Consider the following 22,093-nt stretch of genomic DNA (forward strand, 5'->3'; position numbering starts at 1 on the left):
GCCGCACTCCTTGGCTTCCTTTCCTAGATAGTGACGTCCACCAACCTTGGAGGCGCCTTTTCCAAACACCCGGGAGGCCGTGCCTCAGCACTCTGTTACCCGGCCTGCAGCCCCAGTGCCAGGAGCCGCCCCGACTGCTACCCGGCCAGGCTGGCTCAGGGAGGCCGAGGTGGCGCTGAGGTGGCTTCAGCACGCTGGGGATTGGCTCCTGCTCATGGATGCTGTTGCATTTCCTGCCTGCCACCTTTTTGCCGTGACACTAAACTCTTTTAAATTGTAATATTGTAATAAGGCTGTAAATTAAGAATCTGGAAACATAAAGTACCCCTTTCAGAACGATAGGCATTTAGTGATCTACGGCATTAAAGCCTGAAGCTTAGAGGACACTGGTCAGTGGGAAGTGAATTCCTTCCCAGCAGGAGCATCTCCCGGGTCTCTGTTTCCGAGGTCCCCGTACCTGTGGCCCTGGGGCCCCATGCCCACCCCTTTTGAGCAGTGGCGTCTCCCGGACGCCCCTGCACACGAAGCCCATAGAGACGTGTGTTTCACTTTTTTTTTTTCCGACACGGAGTCCTACTCTGTCGCCCAGGCTGGTGTGCAGTGGCCCGATCTCGGCCCACTGCAAGCTCCACCTCCCAGGTTCACGCCATTCTCCTGCCTCAGCCTCCCGAGTAGCTGGGACTACAGGCGTCCGCCAGGCAGATCACGAGGTCAGGAGATCGAGACCATCCTGGCTAACACGGCGTTTCGCTTTTTAAAAGCTTAAGCTTTATAGAATGAGGGAGCACGGTGGACTCTTGACAGGAACCTTTTCAAATCAATGCTGAGGCCGTATTTCTTAGCCATCCACAGACTAGTCCATAGGTAAAGAGCATACAAAACAGATTCCGAGGTGAGCAGTGATTCCAAAGGCTGACACTCAGAAGCGCCACCTCCATGCCAGCCAACTAGGCTACGGGATGGAGGGACGGCCTGTGAAACACCAGCCATCCCGTGAAAGGTCAGCTTGCCACTGTCACGTAACAGGGCGGGTGGCGGCACAGCAGAGGCTCACACTTGTCACCTTCAGCCCGTAGAAGCTCCCCGTGGGGCACGAAGGCTGGGGACAGAGTGTCCTGGGGTTTTGTTACAAGGCTACACTTTAAAATACCTTTAAAAGTTTCATTTCATCCCGTCTCATGTCGCAGGACTGCTATGTTTGTGAAAACGCGTTTGTTTCCACAAGCCAAGCTCCATGTAGTCGCCAGCGAGTGCCTGGCACAGGAGCTGCCCTGTGGAGCCAGTGTTGTCCCCGAGCTGCTCACCTGTGGCCGTGGCTCCTTTTCTGAGGCTCCTGACTCCATTCTTGCAGATTCTGATGGATCAGGAGCTTACTTTCTAAATGCTACATAGAGGTGTTAAAGAAAATTTGATAGGTTCTATAATAGTGGATGGGATTAAAAGAAAAAATGTTAAATTATATATATATATGGCTGGGTGCAGTGGTTCATGCCAGTAATCCTGGCACTTTGGGAGGCTGAGGTGGGAGGATCACTTGAGCCCAGTTCAAGAACAGCTTGGGCAACACAGTGAGTCCCTGTGTCTACCAAAAAAAACCATATATATATATAATTTGATGGGCTGTGAGAAGCCACCCCCCCAAAAAAAAGGGGGTGTAGAGCAGCTTCCCTTGACAGGTGCCGTGGCTGCCCCCGTAGTGGGCTATGTCTGTGCACAGGCGACAAGCAGGAGGGCTCCGGAGCTTCCCTTGTAGTGGGGGTGCCTTCTCCCTGTGAGGATGCTGAGCAGAGTTTGGAACCCAGACAGTTTCCCTTAGTGACAGTTATCTGGAAAGGAAAAAGGGCATTTAGAAGGAATAAACATAGGGCTGAATATGGAGTTGAATTTTACCTCTTCAGACTGATGGGTGCAGACGAGGTTGTGTGGGGCCTGTGTGGAGCCTGCTCTGGCTTCCAGCTGTGGGACTTTAGGGCCGAGGTGGCCTCTGCAGCACTGTGGCTGTGGGAGTACTGTGTGTTGGGGTAAGAGAAGCCAGGGGGGCCTCCCTGAAGCCAGCTTGTAAAGGAAGGTTCGTGTTTCAGAGAGGGAGGTGGCAAGGGACTCTGAGTACCTGAGTCCCCGATGTTTGAACCCCTCCACCCAATAGAAGTGCAGTGATTTAAGCCATTTCCTATCTGGCGGTCTGAATTTTTCCCCTTCAGAGGAGAGAAGTGGTAGGCCCAGCCATCCCTCCTCCTCTGTGTTGTCTTTCTGGTGAGAGGAACCCTGCGTGAGAGTCAGCACCTGTTTCTTCAGAGTTGCTGTCAAAATAATCACTGCGCCCCCCCACGGCAGCCGTGTGTGCAGCGCCTGGCCCCAGCAACCATGGCATGGGAGTGTCTGGATCTGCGGGCGGACAGCGTATCTCTGGGTAGTCGGTGCAGCTGTGGCAGAAACCAGGCCCCTGGGGAGGTCCTGTGACATGGATGCTTCCCTGAAGCAGCAGCAGTGTGCGGCTCAGGGGTCCTCAGAGGCCGGTGGTGCCCGCGGGTGGCACGGGGCACTCATGGGCAGCACTTGGTCTTGTGTTTACAGTATTGGAGGGATTCACTCGTTATTTTCTGGATTAAGCTGCTAGGAATATCATGTAATTAGAAATTCAGTGTTTACGGTAAGATGTATTAAACATTGCTAATGATGTATGGTTAGAATGTAGAACAGGTTTTCCATTGTCATAACTGTAGGGAATTTTCTTGGAGGATGTCATTAGCTTCTGTTTGCACTGACTTGTGAGCTGTGTGTACGCTGTGGTCAGATTTCTGAATGCTGTAGAGCACTTAGCAGCTCTGACCATGTCTTGCTAGGGCCGGCAGGCTGCGTGTGCAGCGGGGCCAGCTGTCTTAGGGCTGATATGTAGACGTGTATTCTGTTTACAGTTACTTCCCCAACATTGTGGGGAAGAACTTAAGTGGTTTTAGTGTTTTATAATATGGTGAGGCAATGAGGGTCAGGGCGCGTGGTCCCTGAGGGAGGGTCTTCAGGGCAAGACCCGTGGCCCTGGCCCGGGACTGTGCTCCCCAGGGCGTGGTGCCTCCCTAAGGGGATGGTCAGTGCTCCTGGGACTGCCAGGCCAGCCCTTCTGCAGACTCCTGTGGTGGGAGTTCCCTGGGACGGGAAGCCCCTCAGCCCCTTCCCTCCAGGGGCAGGAACTGAGCCAGCATGGGTGGGGCCGGCCGAGCTTCCAGGCGTGTTTTCTCTGTTAAATGTACCTCTCTGTCTTTAAGCTGTCTCATTTTCTAATCGCTGGCATGTCTTTGCCTAGAAAAGCATTTGGAATTGCTTATGTTCAATTACAGAAATAAAATGTCTTACTTGCTGTTGTAGAATCCCTGCACTTTTGCAGAAAGGCTGTTTTGTAAAAATCCAACCCCAAAATAACTTTTTCCGATGTTCATGCCAGTGATTCTTAACTTTAGGGTCATAGCTTTCCCCCAACCAGTGCCAGCCCCCCTTCCTCCCACTGTAGGAGCACCCACAGGCTCACCCTGGGCACATGAGGTTGGGGGTGACAATTTCTGCCTCTGGGTTGTGGGAGGAGTCAAGCTACTTAACAGTTCTGGGCCTCAATTTCCCTACCTGCAAGTGGAGATGTAACAGTACCTATCCCTGGGATTTGTGAGGAGAACATACTTCAATGTGCATAAATTACTCAGAGCAGTGCCTGGCAGACAGCAAGAAGCAGGTCCTGGAACTGCATCCATTGAACATTTATTTGTCAGAGGCCTGGTCTGTGCCAGGCAGCATGTGGAGGCAACTGGGTTGGGGGGTGGAGGGGGTTGTACGGTGGGAATCAAGGGGGTCACCACTGTGCCCATGGGGAGGCCACGCTGCTCTGCCTGCCGGGTGGATATTTCAGCATCTGCAGCCAGATGTGTTCCCGGGAGGCTCTGCTTTCCGGCTAGATGTAAGGCCTGGCCACAGTGTGGGACTGGGTCTGCAGGTGGCCCTGCCAGGAGTCCTGCCATATCCCTACCAGAGTGCCACCCCGCCAGGCCAGGGCTGAGCTGGACGCCCAGACCCCCAGGGCCAGGATACACCGGGACCCTCCTTCCTCTCAACCTTGGATCCTCTTTGCCCAGAACTGTGTTCCCAGGTGGCTGACGAGCCTGTCACCTGCCAGCCCTGCGCTGCCTGCGCTCCTCAGAATGGCTGTGGTGCTGGCACAGGCCACACTACTAGAGACAAGGCAGCCCCCCCCAACCCCAGGCTCTCCTGGACCCTGACACTGGAGGTCGGTGGGATATGCTTTCTCCACCTTGTACCACACTGAAGTTTTGTGGGGCACAGTGTGTGCCGAGGTGGGGACCCCGGGAGCCAAGGACCCAGAGGTGGGTGAGGAGGAGCCGCCTGCCTGCAGCCCCGCTGTGGCCCGAGTGGTGGGGGGAGTAAGGACTGCCCTGTGTGCAGGAGGGGAGACCCTCGTGGGCACGGTCCCAAGGCTGAGGGTCTGAGGCCCCAGCCCAGGGGGCAGGCCTCAGACGCGACCCCAGGTGGGCTTCCATGCGGAGAAGAAGCAGGCGGCTCCCAGGGAGTCACTGTAGGACACCCCAGGCTCCAGCCCTGAGAATCACCTGTCCCCAAGGACCAGCTCAGCAGTGGGGACCAGGTACCCAGCAAGCGGGCCTGTCCCCAGACCCAGGGAGAGGCGGAACAGCCCCCCAGCTCAGGTGGGGGTCAGTCTGTGACCACCATGTTCGGATGAGAAAGTGCAGCCGCTGCCCTGGAAGAGCTGTGTCTGTGTCTGAACCAGGCTCCCAGCTGTGTCTCAACCAGGCTCCCAGCTGTGCCACGGCCCAGGCAGACGCGTTTTAAAGGCTCGAGCCCCATGTGTCGGGGCTTCTCAGGCAGGGCTGTTGTGCAGCTGCCACCGCGTCAGTGGGACTGGGTCCCAGGTGTCCCTCGCACCCCTTCTGCACTGATCGTGTAGGAACAGGAGGAGGGGGCCAGGTGGGGGGCAGAGAGCACCCGCAGGGTCCGGGCTGGGCAGCCGAGGGCCGCCTCTTCCTCGCGGAGCCGGTCAGCCAGCAGTCTCACCAGGAGCTGGTTAGCCCAGGTTATGCCAAGGGCTGGGGAAACACGCTCGTCCCAGAACCTGAGAAACAGGAAGCAGGCAAGCTGGCGCTCAGGCTTGGTGGCCCCACCCACTTCGGCCCAGCTGTGCCCCTGGCACCTGCGCAGAGGTGCACACACCACATGGCTGCACTCACCCCAGCGGCCCGTGTGCTGCGCCCTGCTCCTCCACGGCCTCTGTCACCTGGAAGAGCACAGTCCGGGTCAGCTGCAACGGCTGAGGGTCTTCTCGATGGTTAGGCACAGGCTGCTACCCGCAGGAGCTGGAGGCCACCTCACTGCCACCCACCCCACCTCCACACCGGCTCTGCTTCCGCATCCTGGCTAAAAATACGAGCTCACGGGTGCACCCCTGCCTTGGTGCCCACCTGGTTGATGCACAGCACGGGGCTCTGGAAGGCACTGCTCAGCTCACGCAGCGCGGCCCCCAGGGACTGCAGACGCCTGGCCCTGGGGGCGGAGGCCTGGCTGTCAAATTCACAGCGGAATGGGGCTGCCACCGAGTCGATGACCACCAGGCGAGCCATGCCCCGAGACAGCAGTACGGGGACCTTCTTATTCACACACTCCAACAAGGTGTCCTGTGGGGACAGCTGTCATTGTCTATGCTGGTCAGCAAGCCCCCGCCCCAGGTGACCAGACCCCGTTTGGACTGTCACTCGACCGTCTGACTCAAAACCTTCCTACCCACCTGGGGCTCACAGTGCCCATACTCTGAGCCCAATTCTGTATTTTTCTCAAAAAGGCTCCAACTATAGAAGCTTCAGGCTCACACAACTGGTTCCCTTGGCCCCATGTCCTTCCTCTGGCCCTCCCAGGCAGTCACCCCTTGGCTGTGCCAACACCGTCCTCTGTAGAGGCGTCCTTTGCGCAGGCTCCTGAGTCCTTGCGGGGCTCTGCTCTCCTTTTGCCATGGTTTCACCCTCTCCCCCTCACAGGTCAGCAGCAACCAGCCCCCTCCTTCAGTGGCCCCACACCAGGTGCTCAGACAACCCGAACCTGGCCACAGTGCCACCAAAGCCAGCCCATGGTGGCCATGACCACCTGGGCCATGACCTCTTCAGACGCTCAGCAAGGCAGGGGCCTGATGCCCTTCAGGCGCTACTCAGATGAGTCAGGCCTGGCCTGCCTCTGCCAAGGCGTGGGGCACTCTGGGAGACCACCTGGGGATCAGGATGGGGCTGCAGGTTGAGACACCCTCAAGGCCAGTGCCTCCCGTGCAACCAGGCCTTAGCCCTGTGCTCTGAGCTAGCCTGGCCTGGCCAAGGGGTAGAAACGGCCCTGTACCCACCGGCTCCCAGGAGAGCTTCCAGGGGAGGCCCCCAGGGAAGGCAGGTGTCCTCGGCCTCCCTCTGGGTGCTGCCGTGGCCTGTGGGTGCCAGGGCCATTGGCATGGCTGGCCTGGCCTCTGACCGCACAGCTTGGTGAGCCGTGGTGATGGGGGAGGGTGGCACAGCTGCTCCTGGCACCAAGCAGGGTAGTTCAGGCCCCATGGGCCTTGCCAGCAGCTCTGGCCAGATGGAGGCTGCTAAGGGGCCCCTAGGCTGCCCAAGTCCAAGGTCTGCAGCCACACACTGGTGTCACGCCCGGAGCTCTGAAGACGCCTGAGGGCCGCCCGCACGCCCTGAGTGAAACTCGTCTGTGCTTCGTCTCCAGGGCATCTCTGGCCGAGCCTCTTTTTGTGGAAAACGACAGCAGCAGCAGTGGCCTGGAAGACGCCACCGCTAACGTGAGTCCCACGGCCTGCAGCCCCAGGAAGCAGGCAGCTGGGCCAGGGAGGGACTTTGCACGTGCAGGGACTAGCGGGGCTGGGCAAGTGGTGACTGCTGCTAGCTGCTGGGCTGGGCCTCCGAGAGGGGCTTGGCTCAGAGGTCCCCACCCTCATGCAAGCCCAAGGGCTACAGAGGAGTGGTGGGGTGGGAACGGCACCAGGCTCTGCTTATGCAAGAGAAGGCTCTGTGTCCACACCCCTGGCCTCCCCCGTGCCAGATGCAGGCCTTTGGTGCTCCAGGGAGCAGAGACCAAAGACGCACCGGTCCCCCATGACCCCTCGGCCCCAGGGAGGCTCACAACCAGCAACACCCTCTTCTCTAGGCAGACTTGGGGTGGGGGCTCCCCAGAGAGCTGTTTCCAGAACAGAACTTAGTAACACTATCAGGTTTTGGCGGCCCAGCCCTGACCTTTTATCTTCTCTTGCAGTGACCCCGACCTGGCCCCGCTCCAGGATGGGACTGCCGAGTGTGGCCCGGAGCTGGCCCGGGACAGCCAGGGCGGCAGGAAGGGCCCCTGGCCGGGAGCTGCAGCGCTCACTCATTTCTCCTGCGTCTGTGTGCGTGGGGCATGATACTAATGACCACACGGCTGGCGTGACCTTGGGGCTGGGGCTGGGCCTAAGCTGGTGCCCTGGTGTGGCGTGGCCTCTCCCAGGAGACCTGGGGCATGAGCCGGGCCCACGGCTCCCTTCCCATGTGTAACTTCCTCACGTTGTGTGCGATAATGTATTTTATTGTACATTTTTTTAAATTAAAAGTTTATATGCCTTATGCTTTACTTGAAAGTTTTTATAAGACCTCTTAAAAGTGGGGGAAGGCTGGCCAGGCGCGGCGGCTCACGCCTGCAATCGCAGCACTTTGGGAAGCCGAGGCGGGTGGATCACCAGGTCAGGAGATAAAGACCATCCTGGCTAACACGGTGAAACCCCGTCTCTATTAAAGATACAAAGAATTAGCCAGGCGTGGTGGCAGGTGCCTGTAGTCCCAGCTATTCGGGAGGCTGAGGCAGGAGAATAGCGTGAACCCGGGAGGCGGAGCTTGCAGTGAGCTGAGATTGTGCCACTATACTCCAGCCTGGTGACAGAGCGAGACTCCGTCTTAAAAAAAAAAAAAAAAAAAAAAAAAAAGAGAAAGTGGGGGAAGGCCCACCCAGGAGCTGCTCTGCCAGGCCACAGCCATGTCTAGGGTGGGCGGGACATGGCAGCCGTTCCCCCTGCACAGGGCGGAATTTCCTTATTTGCCTTTGGTCAGGGGTTTACTCCCAAACTTCCCATCTTTTCTTCTGCATCTTTTCTACTTCATCACTTCTCCCTCCCAGGATGATCTCTATAAACTAAGCACTGAGAGCTCACAGCACTGCTGCCCCAGCTGCAGGGATGGGTCCCAGCCTCTCTTGCCTGCTTCTTGGCGCAGGACAGACTCCACTGGCCCCCGGTGAGTGGCCCCTGCTCTCTGCAAGGCCCTGCCATGGGTCCCTCCTCCAAGCCCAGCCAGTGTCTGCAGGGAAGCCAGCAGCCAGGCAGTGGTCAAGGATCTGAGGTCGCCTGTCTGAGCTGGGTGCCCAGCAGGCCTTGGCCAGGTGGAGCCCCTGTGCCCCTAGTGAGGGCCATCTTCCCCTCAGAGGCAAGGGTGAAACCAACACGGCTATCTCACCAGGGCAGCAGCCTGGAGAGCAGGTCCCATCCTTCTCAGGGCGGTGGTCTCCTGGGGCAGCTGGTCAGGGGCCCCCAGCCCAGAGGAGGCCCTTGCCACCCGCCTGGGGCTTCTCTTCCCCACTCCGTCTTCATGGGCAGGGTTGACAGATGGTGTACAGGCGCCCAGTTACATCTGAGTTTCAGATCCTGAAGAAAGTTGATCTGAATATGGGTATCCTCATTCTAGAACACGCTTCGAAGCTGCCTGAGATTCAGATATAACTGGGTGTCGCAGCCTGCCGCCCTGCCTGCCTGGCCCACAGCCACTCCTGGCCAGGATTCTGTTTGGCCAAACTGCCGTCAGGCTCCTGAGCCTCCTCCTAGGCCCATCTGTGCACATCCTCGTGAAATCCAGTTTTGGCAATCCCTGCTGAGATTGCAGCAGGACCCCCGCTCTCCGTATCCAGTCGCCCTCAGTAGCTGACTGGTCCATCCTCCACAGTCCCCAGGGGTGGTCTGATCCCCAAGGCCCACCTTCAACAAGGGTCCTGGCAGGATGCTTCAGCCAGAACCCCCTCCCCTGCCAGTTCCTCTCAGTCACTCTCCATCCTCTGACCCCACCTGCTCCTTGGGCGTAAACCCCCATTACCCATGCTGTGTTCAGAGCTGAGCCCCATCTCTCACTACCCTGCTGGGAGACCCCATTGCCGTGGTGGCTACACCTGCCCCAGGGGTCCTGAATAGCTTGCCTTGGGGGTGTCATGGGGCTTCTCCCACACTCACCACATCGGCCACGTGCTCGATGAAGATCTGGCTGCCAAATCGGAGCTTCTGAAGCAGCTCTCCTGGAACGTCAGTGCGCAGCCGCGGCTGCTGGGCCATGAGCTGCTGCAGGCGCTTGTGCGGGAAGGCGTCTTCCGTGCAGATGTAGACGGCTCCTGGGAAGCGAGAGTGCCTGATGTGCCCAGGGGACTCCAGATGGGCCTGTGACTGCCACACAAATCAAGTGCACATGTCTCCCGCCATTTCTAACTCTCTGCCCCTCGCCTGGGGAGGGAGGATGCTGGTGCTGGTTCTCACCCTCCCACTGGCAGCCACCTTCGGGGCCAGGTGACCCCTCAGGAGGAATACGGGCTGGGTCTCCACTTCTAACACCCAGGCAAGGACTTCCCCTGTCCTGGGCCCTGGGCTGGAATGGCCACAGATGGGAGGCCTCTCCTGCTCCACCGTGCCCCTCCTTTCCCCCGTGCCCCTCTGTTCCCCACTGCAGGGCAGGGAGCAAGTGGCAGCATCAGGGCAACGCCTTCTGGAAATGGCCCGAGCCCTGACACATGGCCACCCTCAAGGCCCCCACTGAGCAAGTGTTTCCTCTCTTCAAAGCTCCTGCAATCTGGGCTCCACGGTGCAATTCGAAAAGCCAGCTTGAAAAGACACGTGTTGGTGAGGAGGTGGAGAAGGCGGACCCGACCCCTGTGCGCTGCCGCTAGGAATGTAAAATGGTGCAGCTTGGAAAACAATCGGTACTTCCTTAAAAAGTTAAACAAATCACATGACCTAGCAGCCCCACTCCTAGGTAGATACCCAAGAGAAAACACGTCCGCCTGGAGACACACACCAATGTCCACCGTAGCACGTTTCATGACAGCCCGGGGAGAGACGGCCCAAAGGCCATCAACTGAGGAGTGGACGACTGGAGTGTGGCCCATCCTTACAGTGGGATGATTGAGTTTTAAAAGGGAAGGCAGTTTTGACACCTGCTCCAGCATGGATGTCACCAAGGAGTGGACGAAAGGAATGCCGCCCATCCTTACAGTGGATGATTCAGTCTTAAAAGGGAAGGCAGTTTTGACACCTGCTCCAGCATGGATGAACCTCGAAAACACAATGCCAATGAAGGAAGCCCATCACGAGACCACGTGCTGTCTGGTTCCACTCGCATGGAGCTCCCAGGACAGGAAGAGCGACAGGTAGAGAAAGGGGAGGCAGGCTGCTGGGGGTGGGGGCTGACTGCTCATGGGTAGGGTTTCCTTTTGGGGTGAGGGAACTGTTCTGGAATTGGATAGTGGTGACGGGCACAGAACTTTGTGCTTCTATTAAAAGCCACTGAATTTATTTATTTTTTTATTTTTGAGAGACAGCGACTCACTCTGTCACCCAGGCTGGAGTGCAGTGGCGCGATCTCGGCTCACTGCAACCTCCGCCTCCCAGGTTCAAGCGATTCTCCTGCCTCAGCCTTCTGAGTAGCTGAGATTACAAGGCGTGCACTACCACACCCAGCTAATTTTTGTATTTTTAGTAGAGACTGGGTTTCACCATGTTGGTCAGGCTGCTCTCGAACTCCTGACTTCATGATCCGCCTGCCTCAGCCTCGGCCTCCCAAAGTGCTGGGATTACAGGCGTGAGGCACTGCACCTATCAGGCTGAACTGTACACTTTTAGAGGGAATTTTATGGCAAGTAAATTACGTCTCAATTTAAAAAACAGGAATGCTTAGGGGGACTGATTTGAGTAATAATAAACTCCAGTTTCCTGCAAAAACAAAAACAAAAAAAAGGCCGGCGAGCTCTCTAAGCATTGACTATGCCAGGAAGGCTGCCCAGCCAGGACCCCGTGGCCCACGGGGGGTCGTCCTGTTCCTGCAGTGGTGCATGCAGTTGTGGGAGAGCCAGTGCCCCCACGCTGTGTCATGCAGCCTGTTTGTGAGTGTCCGCGTAAACCTTTAATTCTGACCTGATTTTGTTTTGACAGAATTTCAAACGGAAAGAAGAGTTGCAAAAATGGGTCAGGAAACCCCCCGCCCCATTCTGTGTCAGAACTAAGCTTCTGAGAAGCATCTGGCCCACTTGAGGCCAGGGATGTACAAATACTGCCTTGGGAGGCCACATCCCTTTTGTGGCTGGTTCCCTTCCCCACCAGTGTCCCCAGCCGTGACCATGCCCCTAGTCAGGAAGCCACAGGAAGGTCGGGGCCCTGGGCTTCCTCCGTCCTGTTGGCTGGAGAGAGGCTGGGCTGGAAGGCTCGGAAGCAGGTGGAACCGGTCAAGCAGTGTGTTTTGTTGGGGTGACGTATGTAGGGGCTGCACAGTCATGGGGACATCGTGAAGCTGGCAGGAGGGTGGCTGTGGGCAGCCCAGCGGTGGGCGGGGCCCCAGCAGGCCTGGGAGAGCTTCACGGGGCTTAAGCACGGGAGTCGGAATCACTCCAGAGCCCGCCTGCCACTTTCTTTTCAAAATTCGGGCCTTTAGATTGGATCCAGGAAAAGAAGTCATTTCCCCAGGAAAGCACATCTGATCGCTAACCTTGCACGTGGTCACGGTGGCCGTGGGGCCTCCTCCCAGCCCCTGGTCCGCAAGGCTGGACCGTGCTCTCTTCCCGTGGCAGTCACTGGGCTGGGCACAGCTAGGGGATTCAGGGAGGGTGTCCTAAGGCTTCTGTGTCCCTGGGTAGCGGGGAGTATGGGCTTCACTGAAAAGGCCAACGGGGTGGAAGCTCAGGGGGAGTCATTGCACAGATCAGATTTGCACGAAGCCTGGCACGGAGGACGCTGGAGAATGAGGGCGGCTCCTGTCCCGTTCCTGAGCACGCTCACGTCCCGCCTCCACCTCACAGCAGCTCTTCCGTGGGGTAAGTGGGAGACTCCCATTTTCAAGGCCAACTCCTATCCTCCCGGCTTCTGGCTGCCTCCAGGCTCACCCCCGAGACCAGCCGCAGGGACTCAGGCACCTGACAGGAGGGCGCCCTCCCCTGGGCTGCAGGGACAAAAATGCCTGTGGCGTGAGCAGACCCCAGCTGGGCTCTCAGGAGACCCCCCACCCTCCACCCAACACGGAGGCTCAGGAGACCCTCACCCTCCACCCAGCACTGAAACTCAGGAGACCCTCACCCTCCACCCGACACAGAGGCTCAGGAGACCCCTCACCCTCCACCCAGCACTGAAACTCAGGAGACCTTCACCCTCCACCCGACACAGAGGCTCAGGAGACCCCTCACCCTCCACCCAGCACTGAAGCTCAGGCAGGCACAGCACACCCTGGGTCCCGGGGACGACGCTGACCTGAGGGTGGCAGAGGTGAGGTTCCCAGCCACACCGCTGCTGGCAGGTCAGGCCCGTGAGGAGGTGGCTGGATGGGCCTGTGGGTCCAGGGCCTGGGGTCCCGCCCTGTGTGGGAAGTGAGTCTAGCAGATGCGCTTGAAGGCACCACCGATGAAAAATGCTGCAAAAATGCTGCCACTCTGTGTTCACGTGGAGTTTAAGACAACGTGGGAATCGCATGTTGACACCAGGGAATTGGTTTAAAAGTTAAGGAGCTACTAAGAAACATCTCTCCTACTCACAGCTCACAGTTTAAAACTACGTGAACTTTTAACATCTGAGAGACACGAGCAGACGCTCTGAACGCTTCAGTCCAATGCAGGGAACCCTCGTTTCACAGACAGAGCCGTACAGGCTCACCGGGCCGCGCCAGGAGCATACCTGGCCTGGCGGCGGGGCACCCAGGGAAAGGCTGTGCTGCCCTCCCTGCACTGCTGGCTCTGTGGGCTCCGGGCTTGGCAGCTGTGCGGATCGTCGGCCGGCATCGCTATGCTCAGCCAGCGACCCCTGGGGGCCTAGCTCTGCTGAGGGCAGGCTGCCTGGTGGTGGGGTTCATACCCTCCCACCCCTCCTGCTGTCAGCTGAGCCCAGCTTCACTTCTCCCTCCCTGTTCTGGAAGGAGCGAGGGCAATCAGGGCGAGAAGGAGGGAGACACAATGGTAGGAACAGCGCAAGTGGCAGCCACTGCCCCACCTCAACGGAAAGCTGTCCCGCACAGAGCAGGGGCCGCCCACCTGCCCAGACCCCACGGAAGGGGTGGCCACTCACCAGCCTCCAGGCCTCCGTGCTGCCGCGGGAACTGCACAGCCAGGCAGAGCTGCAGCGCCAGCTGGGTCTTCCCTGCCGAGCTGCGTCCGGCCAGCTCAGTGATGCCATCCAGGGGCAGGCCACCGCGGAGGAGCGCGTCCAGTACCGGGCAGCCGAGGCTCAGGCGCTGGTGCTGCGCGGGGAACCGCTCCTTCTGCTGGTGCAGCTGCAGTGCTAAAGGGCAGGGATGGTGTCAGGCCTGACTCTCCTGGGCCTGCGGACAGGGCTGGGTACTGCGGGAGGCACGGCCAGCCTGCCTGTGCCAGGTGCAGTGTGGCTGGAGCACAGGTGCCTGCGGTCACAAGGGGTGAACAAGGTGCTGAGGGCAGGGAGGGGTGGCCTGGCTGGGAAGGGCGGGTGCACCTGAGATGCAGAGTCAGGGGGAGCCCCAGGGCCACCATCACATGCCCCCAGGGATCCCCCTATGGGGCAACTGCAGCACCAGACGCCTTCAGCCAAAGCTTCCAGAGAGCCCCGAGGCGCTCCCTAACAGCCTCCATGTGAAGAAAAAGGCACAGCTCTGTCCAGCTGGGATGCCCTGGGGTGCTGAACAGTTCTCAAGCGGCTTTAACAGGCTCCCGCATGCGCACACACGTGCACACCTCATGCCGTCAGTTCTCTGTGACAGATACCATTCTAGAGCAATGCTGGTCACAGCCTCTTGGCTAGAGGGCCTTGGATGAGCCATTTGACACAGCCTCCTCCACGACACTGAAGCCCCTCAGGGCGAGGCTCAAGGTGGGACACACGGTGCAGGCTGCGCTCTTGGCCTGGGGCCTGGGGCCTGGGGCCTGGGGCCTGGGCCAGGAGAAGCAGCCCCTCCCTTGGAGTCTGCACACTGCCTTGGGCATCCGTCCAGGTGGAGCAGGCCACCCTGACTGTGAGGTCTGCCCAGAGCCCTGCCCACAGCACCGTGTGTGCGGCCGTGGCACCTGCCCACCGTGGCAGCCCCAAGTTCAGCGTGTTCCTCGGGGCCCGGGCCACCTGCAGCGGAGGGAGGACCCTGCTCCTGCCAGGACCCCACTGCCCAGTAGGGCCTGCTCAGATGAAGGGATGGAAACCTTGTCCGTCCAGGCGCATGGGGTTCCCTGGGTACCTCCCTCCCCTGCCGAGACCTGGTTTCCCACACGTGGTGGTGGGACTGCAGCCAGGGCCCCATCTCACACCGTTCCCGCCCTGCCAGAGCCTGAAGGGCTCTGGGAGCTGACTGCCAAATCCATCCCTGCTTCCTGCACTCCCTCCTCTGGCCCATGGAGCAAGGTCCCAGGAGGCCCCACAGCCCCTCTGTGTCCACCTCACGCATCTTCTGACCCGATGCTGTGACCACAGCCCCATGGGTGTAGGACAAGCAAGTGGGAACTCTGGGGCTGGAGCAGCTGCCACACGCCCTGAGGCTGGTCCCTGGGTGGAGTCTGCACAGCCCCCGCCCTGCACCACTGGGACCATGATGCTGGAGCCACATGTCACCCCTGGCAGAGATGCCAGGACCCACCTACCTGTAAGGATGCTGCTTCCCCGCAGGTGTAAAGAGGCTGTTCTCAGCAAGTGCCAGACCTCGGGGCTGGAGAGGTTGGTCAGTCTCTTCAAATCTGGTCCAGAAAAGTGTAAAACCTCCTTTACCGATTTCAGTTTGGCTGAAATAACACAGATAAATTATAGGAAAATGTCAGGCTGTCATAACGCAGGGCAACACAGTGACAAAAGGTGCTTTGTAAGAGCACTGTGAGAGCACCGTGCTTCCGATTCTGGGGACAAGGTGGGTAGGGACTGGATCCCCTGCTCCCTGGAAACCCTGGACACAGTGTGGCCGATGCACAGGCAAGAGGAAAGGGCTGCTGGACACTGCGCCCTGAGTCCTGGCACTCAGACGGACACCAGCCTCGTGAGCTAGGGCAGAAGCCAGAAGACAGGGCCAGGCAGGTCCTGGTGCTGAGAGCAGGTCCCGGTGCTGAGAAGAAACGACAGGCACCCAGTTCCATGCCAGCTGGAGACAGTGCTCCAGAAAGGGGCAGGAAAAAACCAGCACCGAGCTTTCTGCCACCCGCCCACCAGCCTGGGCTGAGCCTCGGGCGAGGACATGTGCCCTGGGGAGGGGAGCGCGGGGAGGGGAGCGCTGGGAGGGAAGCAGAGCCCAGGTCCAAACGCCAGCTGCGCAGGGCAGTCAGGGCAGGGTGCAGAGCACGTGCAAATCAGAACGGCGGTGGCAGCCGTTACAGAGGTGCAGATCCCCAGGACTTGCCATTTGCGGAGGAGGGCAAGGAAGTTAATTTTGGACTCAGATAAGTGCATCACTTTCTAATTTCAAACTCGTAGAAAGACGACAAATGCTGCAGACTGATCAGCCGATCAGGGAAGTGCAAGGAAGGGCACACGAGAGGGAGCAGTGGTGGACGAAGGGCCCACCCGGCCACGGAGACTTACACCCGCCACATCAGAAACCCCCTCAACACGGGTGTGCTGAACGCTGCAGTGAAAAGACAACCATTGTCAGGCTGGAAAATAGTAAGCACTGGGGTGATCTTCAGAAAAGCCACACAGAAAACACAAGGAGATGGAAGGGTACGAACGAAGAAAGCACCCCCGGGTTTCACCAGATCCAGCGGAGAGGGCTTCCCGCAGACAGGCTGCTCCAGAAGGCTCTGTGGGCCCTGAGGACTTGCCGGGATTGGGGCCGTGGCGGGGCACTCCCCCTGGTAAGCCTCACAGCCCCAGCCCCCTTCACAGCTGCGAAGTCTGCAGGGACTTCTGGAAACATTGGTTTTTGGATAAGAGACACAGGTGAGAAAGGAACTCCCTGGCTGAGCCCTTCTCTGTCCCTGGTCTGCAAGCGTCATGTCTGCAGCTGTGACAGCAGCTGTGATCACAAGGCCACCAACAGGAGGATAAAAACCAACAGCCAAGGATGGAGGGTCAGGACAGCAAGGCCCTGCCCTGTCAGCAGGCTGCTGCAGCAGCTCCATGAGCACTCCGGCTTCTCGCCACAGACAGCGTGCTGAGGTTCACGTAGCTGAGGCCCTGGGAGATGGGGGAGGATGGAAGATGGCAAGAAGGTCCCCGGATGACAGCCAGGCGGCTGGCACGGGGAGCAGGGGGCAGGGGCTGCACATGGGGCCTGAGCTTTGAGCATTTACTAACTCGGGGGGAAAAAAGATGCTGTAAGAAAGAAAATGATCCCCCGCACCACCACACCAGGTTCAACAACGGCCAATATGCACCCAGTCACAACCCTGACAGCTGATGTCACCCAAACTAGGTTCTAAGTATGGGCAGGGAGCTGGGGGAGAGGAAGTTGGGGTACACAGGTGTAGGCACACTCAGTCCTCACAGCCCCCAAGAGAAGTCCATGGATAATCAATAACACTGACAAATCAAACATTACAACATAAACACATTTAGGAGCCCAGATGTAAATATTTTTTTAAAAAATAACTAAAAGACAGCCAGGTGCGGTGGCTCACGCCTGTAATCCCAACACTTTGGGAGGCCGAGGCGGTGGATCATGAGGTCAGGAGATCAAGACCATCCTGGCTAAAACAGTGAAACCCCGTCTCTACTAAAAATACAAAAAATTAGCTGGGAGTGGTGGTGGGCGCCTGTAGTCCCAGCTACTCGGGAGGCTGAGGCAGGAGAATGGCGTGAACCCGGGAGGCGGAGCTCGCAGTGAGCCGAGATCGCGCCACTGCAGTCCAGCCTGGGTGACAGAGCGAGACTCTGTCTCAAAAAAAAACAAAAAAAAACTAAAAGACTTTATGTGGCTCCATTTTACTTTTTAGACAATATGCATGTATTACTTTGATAAAAATAAAAGTAACTGAAAGAAATCCATGTAGTTAAGAACACACACACACACACACACACACACACACACACACACACCTGAAAATCCCATAATACATCCCGCCCTCGGTTTAATAATCAGGGTAGGCAAAGGAAGGAAGGCTTAGCCAGCCAGCATTTTGTTAACCTGCCTTATATAAACTGCACACACCCACCCACACCCTTTATGTAAATAGAAATGAATGTACCTTTCTTAATTGCAGCAATAATTCTGGGATTCAGGTCCAGTAGATCCAAATCCATTTTGTCGGTGGGCTGGCCACCAGGATGAATAACTTCCCAGGAAAGACAGAACAATGGATGCAAATTCTGAGGCACTCGCCTTCAATTCAAAGCCTGTGGGAGGCCCGAACCAGGGAAGTGACAGCAGCCGAGGTGTCCGTGTCATCGGGGCTCTGTCACTGAGGGTGGAGGAGACTTCACTGTAGAGGGAAGGCTGTCTAGCTACATCTAGGGCAACATGTCTGTAATTTACCTTTAAGAATTATTTAGCAGCTTAGAACCCATTCCAGACACTGATGCATTTGAAAAATCTCCCAAACCCACCACATTTACCCCCTGTGGAAAGTGCTAGAAATAAGACCATCCTCCTGCGGCAGTTGAGTGCCCTGCGCGACTCACTTCTCTGGGGCTCGGGGATGACCCGCGTGTTTTTGGCTGACTTGACTGAGGCATCTCTTGCACTCTGCAGTTTAATTTCCCTTAAGTGTCTCCCTGGGGACTCTGGAAAGAGTAGGAAGGTGAGTCTGGGATTGGCAGGGTGCTCAGGGAATCCGAACATCGGTGGCCCCCAGCTGTCTCAGCAGCGAACAGCAGAAGACAGCTTCCTGTGGGCCCCACCCAGCCTCTCCCAGGAAGGGAGCTGGCAGCCCTTCCACAGCCCGAGCCTGGCCCAGAGAGGCAGAAGCTCAGCTCTTCTCCCCTCCAGCCTCGGCGGGCTGCTCAGGGACTCAGCCCGGGGTCACATAAGGCCTTTCCAACAGGCCACTCTGCATCCCCTCTCGGCCTCCCAAATGGTGAGACCAAGAGTGTCCAGGGCACGGGGAAACCGGAAGACAGCAGCCTCGAGGGCCGGGTCCAAGATCCATGTCCTCCAGTGAGACCTGGCGCCCTCGGCCATAACCCAGCAGAGGAAAGGGTGGGCCGCGGACTTGGAGAAGGTTTTCCCTTGGACCACGCAGAATGTGGCCTGGACACGATCATGCTGGTCACTCATATGCCCATGTTCAGCCTGCTCAGGGAGACAGGCCCAGCGTGAGAACAGACTACAGGAGCAGCAGGCTGAGGCACGCCCCCAGGCACCCCGTGAGGCGGGCAGGGCAGGGAAGCTGGTGCTCCAGGATGCGCTTCCTGCCCGCGCCCCAGGCTCCCGGGGCCCCATGGCCTGTGGGTTTTCTGAGCAAGGGACAGGGACGTGCCCAGGCCTGGTTGCCCAGGCAGGCCTGACAGGAACTGGCGAGAAGCCACCCTGGAGGGCCGGGCGCAGGCCGAGGCAGGGCAGTGGGGTGCTGAACCAGCTCCAAACTGCTGGCAGAGCTGGCCAGAGTGAGGAAGTGAGGTTCCCAAGCACAGAAGGCAAATCAAAAAGGAATGCCACCTCCAGGGAAGGCACTACACTGCCAAAGGAGATGTGGCCTCGCCTGGCTCGAAAAGAGGTCATTTTCAGAACATGGGACTCTCCAAGCCCTGAGGACAAGAGGCAGCCTGGGGAGTATGAACCTCGTGCCTGGTAGGGGACCCCACACCTGAGGTACCACCCAAAACACAGCCCAGATCTGCACGGAAGGATGGCTCCCTGAGCAGGCGTGACTGTCACAGACAGGCTGGGCCTGGGGGCTGTCGGGAGGCTGCTGCCCCAGGTTGGGTCTGGATACAAAACTTGGACTGTGTCAAGCAGCGGGACACTGGCAGGAGCACCAGGAAGGCCAGCACGTGGCTGCAACGTCTCCCGCCTTCAGGACGCGGGCCAAGGCACCTGGAAGCAGAGTGTCCACTGACGGATAACAGACTGACTGCTTGGCCAACGGGAGTCCGGCTCCTGAGGCTCCTCCTGGGCCCTCTGTGCACATCCTGGTGAGAACTTGGTTTAACAGGCCCGGCTCAAAGTCGGTTTAGCGAGGACCTCCTCCCATGTCCCATCACCCTTGACAGCTGATTAGGCTCCTCATCTTCCACTGTCCCCAGGGTGGCCTGATCTCCTGGCAGGTCAGTTTAACCCGCATCCCCTTCACCCCTGGGGGTTCCTCTTAGCAACCTTCCATCCTCTGCCCTCGCCCAGCTCTGGAGCTATAAGCCGCCGCCAGCTCATGGCCTGTTCAGAGCTGAGCCCAGCCTCTCTCCCACTGCAAGACCCCGGTGTGGTGGTTCCTACACCTCTCAAAGTTTCTGAATGAAACCATGGTCTGCCTAACGTGTTTTCACAAGTATCCTGGAATATTTTCCCTTTAACACCAAGCACCTACCACATCCCAGACATTGGCCCAGGAGCTCCACAGACAGCCCGGCACATGCCTCTGTCCTCTAACCGCTGTGAGGGGCAGGGGTGTGACCAGCCCGTCTCTCTACACCGGGCTGAAGGCCACACACAGGGAGCAGCCCACAGCAGGCAAGGGGCTGGCCCAAGACAGACCCGTGTGTCTTCCTGCAGCACCCGAGCTGAGCAATGACTTCAGGGTGAGAGCTGATGTCACGTGCTGCTAGGTGAGTACGGATGGTCACACCAGAGCTGTTAGGCTCACACGCCAGACTCCGGAAATTCAGACACTGGAAATGCCGTGGTTACTGCCTGGAGCTGCTCTGAGCCTTCCAAGGTGGACTCACTCCTCTGCCTTGGGCCCTGGGACCTGCTGTGTAGCTTTGAAGTGATTCACAGCACTCACATAGTCTGATGTTTTGGGGTGACCTGACCCCCCTGCAAGAGTGTGATGTCTTATCAGACCACATATGTGAGGACTCGAGTGAACTCCGCAACTTTGGGAATGCCACTTAAACCTTATCAGACACTCCCTTATGTGAGTTACTGACCCTGACTGCTGGACTGCAAAAATACAAATCAACTTGAAGGTTGCGCAGATGCTTTGAGGCAAGCTATACCCTGCTGGCCTGGGAGCTGGTCCTCGGTCCCAGCTTCTCGGAGAGCTCCCGCTCTCACGCTCTCCACTGCTACTAAGGAACACCTCGAACTCTAACCAGATGTCACTTTCCAGGGGCCCACTCCACCCCAGCAGAGCAACTGGACTCTGGCCATTCTGGCACTCGCCTCCCTGCGGTGAATGCCCATCCATGGAGGCCCTGCTTCCCTGCCAGGCATCTTCACCTCCTCCCCTCTCCTCCCCTCTGAGCACTGTGAATCCGAGAACAAATTCTCTTTGACAATAAACCGTGTGATTTGTGGAATCATACTTTGATCATCTCCTTATTTCCTCCACACACAAGGACCCTGGCACTGTCAACGGTCACAGGAGAGGGCAGAGTCAGCCACAGGGACCCCACCTCACAGGCTTCAACGCTGCTGATGCCTGTCATCCCAGCACCGTGGGAGGCCAAGGCGGTGGGTCGCTTGAGCTCAGGAGTTCAAGACCAGCCTGGGCAACACAGCAAGACCTATTCTCTACCAAAAAAAAAAAAAAAAAAGAAAAATAGTCGGGCACCGTGGTGGCGCTTGCGGTCCCAGCTACTTGAGAGCCCGGAAGTTCGAGGTTGCACCGAGCTGTGATGGCACCACTGCACTCCAGCCCGGGTGACAGAGCCAGACTGTCTCAAAAAAACAATAAAAATTCACGCCTCGTAATAAGGAATTAAAGGCAGGATGAACAAACATTTTCTTCTTCTTCTTCTTTTTTTTTTTTCTTCTTTTTGAGACGGAGTCTTTTTCTGTAGCCCAGGCTGGAATGCAGTAATGTGATCTCGGCTCACTGCAACCTCCGCCTCCCGGATCCTGGTTCAAGCAATTCTCCTGCCTCAGCCTCCCAAGCAGCTGGGATTACAGGCACGTGCCACCACGCCCAGCTAATTTTTGTATTTTTAGTAGAGACGGGGTTTCACCACGTTGGCCAGGCTGGTCTTGAACTCCTGACCTCGTGATCCGCCCGCCTCGGCCTCCCAAAGTGCTGGGATTACAGGCGTGAGCCACCGCGCCCAGCCTAAAAGATTTTCTTTCCAAATCAAAGCATTAAAATAACTGTTCAGACCTCTCCCACTTCGATGCGAGGCCAGAGCGGTCCCAGGGGGACGAGCGAAGGCATCGAAGGCCGGGGGCGCAGCCGCGGGCCCACCTCGGCCTCCCCTAAGCGGACGCCTCGCCGCGCGCACCGGGGGCCCGGGAGACCGCCTTCCCCGCCTTCCCCGCTCCGAGCGCACGCGGCTCGGCCCCGGGGAGGTGCCTGAACGCTACCCGAGCTGCGGCGGGGCCCCGGGGTGAGTGCGGCAGCCCCAGGCCCGCCTGCTCCCATAGGCTCGGGCAATGGAGACCCGCGGCCGCCCCCGCCCCTTGACCCTGCCTCACCCCTCACGCCCGCTGCCGCCCACGACCTCCGACCCCACCGCCGCCCGACCCCACAGCCCGACTCGGCGGGCCTCACCTTCCGCGGGTTTCGCGCCCCTCTTCGCGCCGTCCTGCCCCTCTCGGCCTTCTCCTCCAATAGGCGCCAAGCATCCTGAGTGGGCTACACCAATCAGAGACGAAGCGACGCTGACGTGGCTGACTAACTAACCAATCCAAAGTCTCAGTCTCTCTGGGAGGGGCGGAGCGTACCCGGGCCAGCCCTCGCCGCCGATTGGTGGCCGACCGCAGGGTGGCAGGGGCGGTGCCCTTACGCGGATTGGAGAGGGCAGCGATGGGGC

At 58.4% G+C, this 22,093-nt stretch overlaps 1 protein-coding gene across 9 annotated transcripts; it reads right to left on the reverse strand.

Moving 5' to 3' along the window:
- Positions 1 to 3,730: 3,730 nt before the first annotated feature.
- On the reverse strand, positions 3,731 to 21,887 carry XRCC3 (X-ray repair cross complementing 3). 9 transcript variants are annotated; one of them, XM_054530946.2, is made up of 10 exons: positions 21,832 to 21,882; positions 17,873 to 17,974; positions 17,440 to 17,652; positions 14,911 to 15,048; positions 13,376 to 13,588; positions 12,569 to 12,673; positions 9,299 to 9,453; positions 5,478 to 5,690; positions 5,247 to 5,293; positions 3,731 to 5,131 (listed from the first exon to the last, which is right to left on the reverse strand). In XM_054530946.2, the coding sequence occupies exons 3-10, from the start codon at positions 17,492 to 17,494 to the stop codon at positions 4,912 to 4,914; spliced, it is 1,146 nt and encodes a 381-aa protein (XP_054386921.1). In that variant the 5' UTR covers positions 17,495 to 17,652; positions 17,873 to 17,974; positions 21,832 to 21,882; the 3' UTR covers positions 3,731 to 4,911. The 9 variants fall into 9 exon arrangements, with proteins under 9 accessions (XP_054386921.1, XP_054386920.1, XP_054386922.1 ...); XM_054530945.2 differs by lacking the exon at positions 17,873 to 17,974 and having other exon boundaries at positions 21,832 to 21,887; XM_054530947.2 differs by lacking the exons at positions 17,873 to 17,974; positions 21,832 to 21,882 and adding an exon at positions 20,654 to 21,745.
- Positions 21,888 to 22,093: the final 206 nt, after the last annotated feature.

This window comes from Pongo abelii, chromosome 15 (assembly GCF_028885655.2).
Source record: "Pongo abelii isolate AG06213 chromosome 15, NHGRI_mPonAbe1-v2.0_pri, whole genome shotgun sequence".
Lineage (NCBI taxonomy): Eukaryota > Metazoa > Chordata > Mammalia > Primates > Hominidae > Pongo > Pongo abelii.

Coding starts and splice junctions, on each gene's coding strand:
- XRCC3 (XM_054530945.2), bottom strand. CDS start 17,494: ATGGATTTGGATCTACTGGACCTGAATCCCAGAATTATTGCTGCAATT. Junction 15,049..17,439: donor TATTGCTGCAATTAAGAAAG/GTACATTCATTT, acceptor GTGTTATTTCAG/CCAAACTGAAATCGGTAAAG. Junction 5,691..9,298: donor TCGAGCACGTGGCCGATGTG/GTGAGTGTGGGA, acceptor CTGTCCCCACAG/GACACCTTGTTGGAGTGTGT.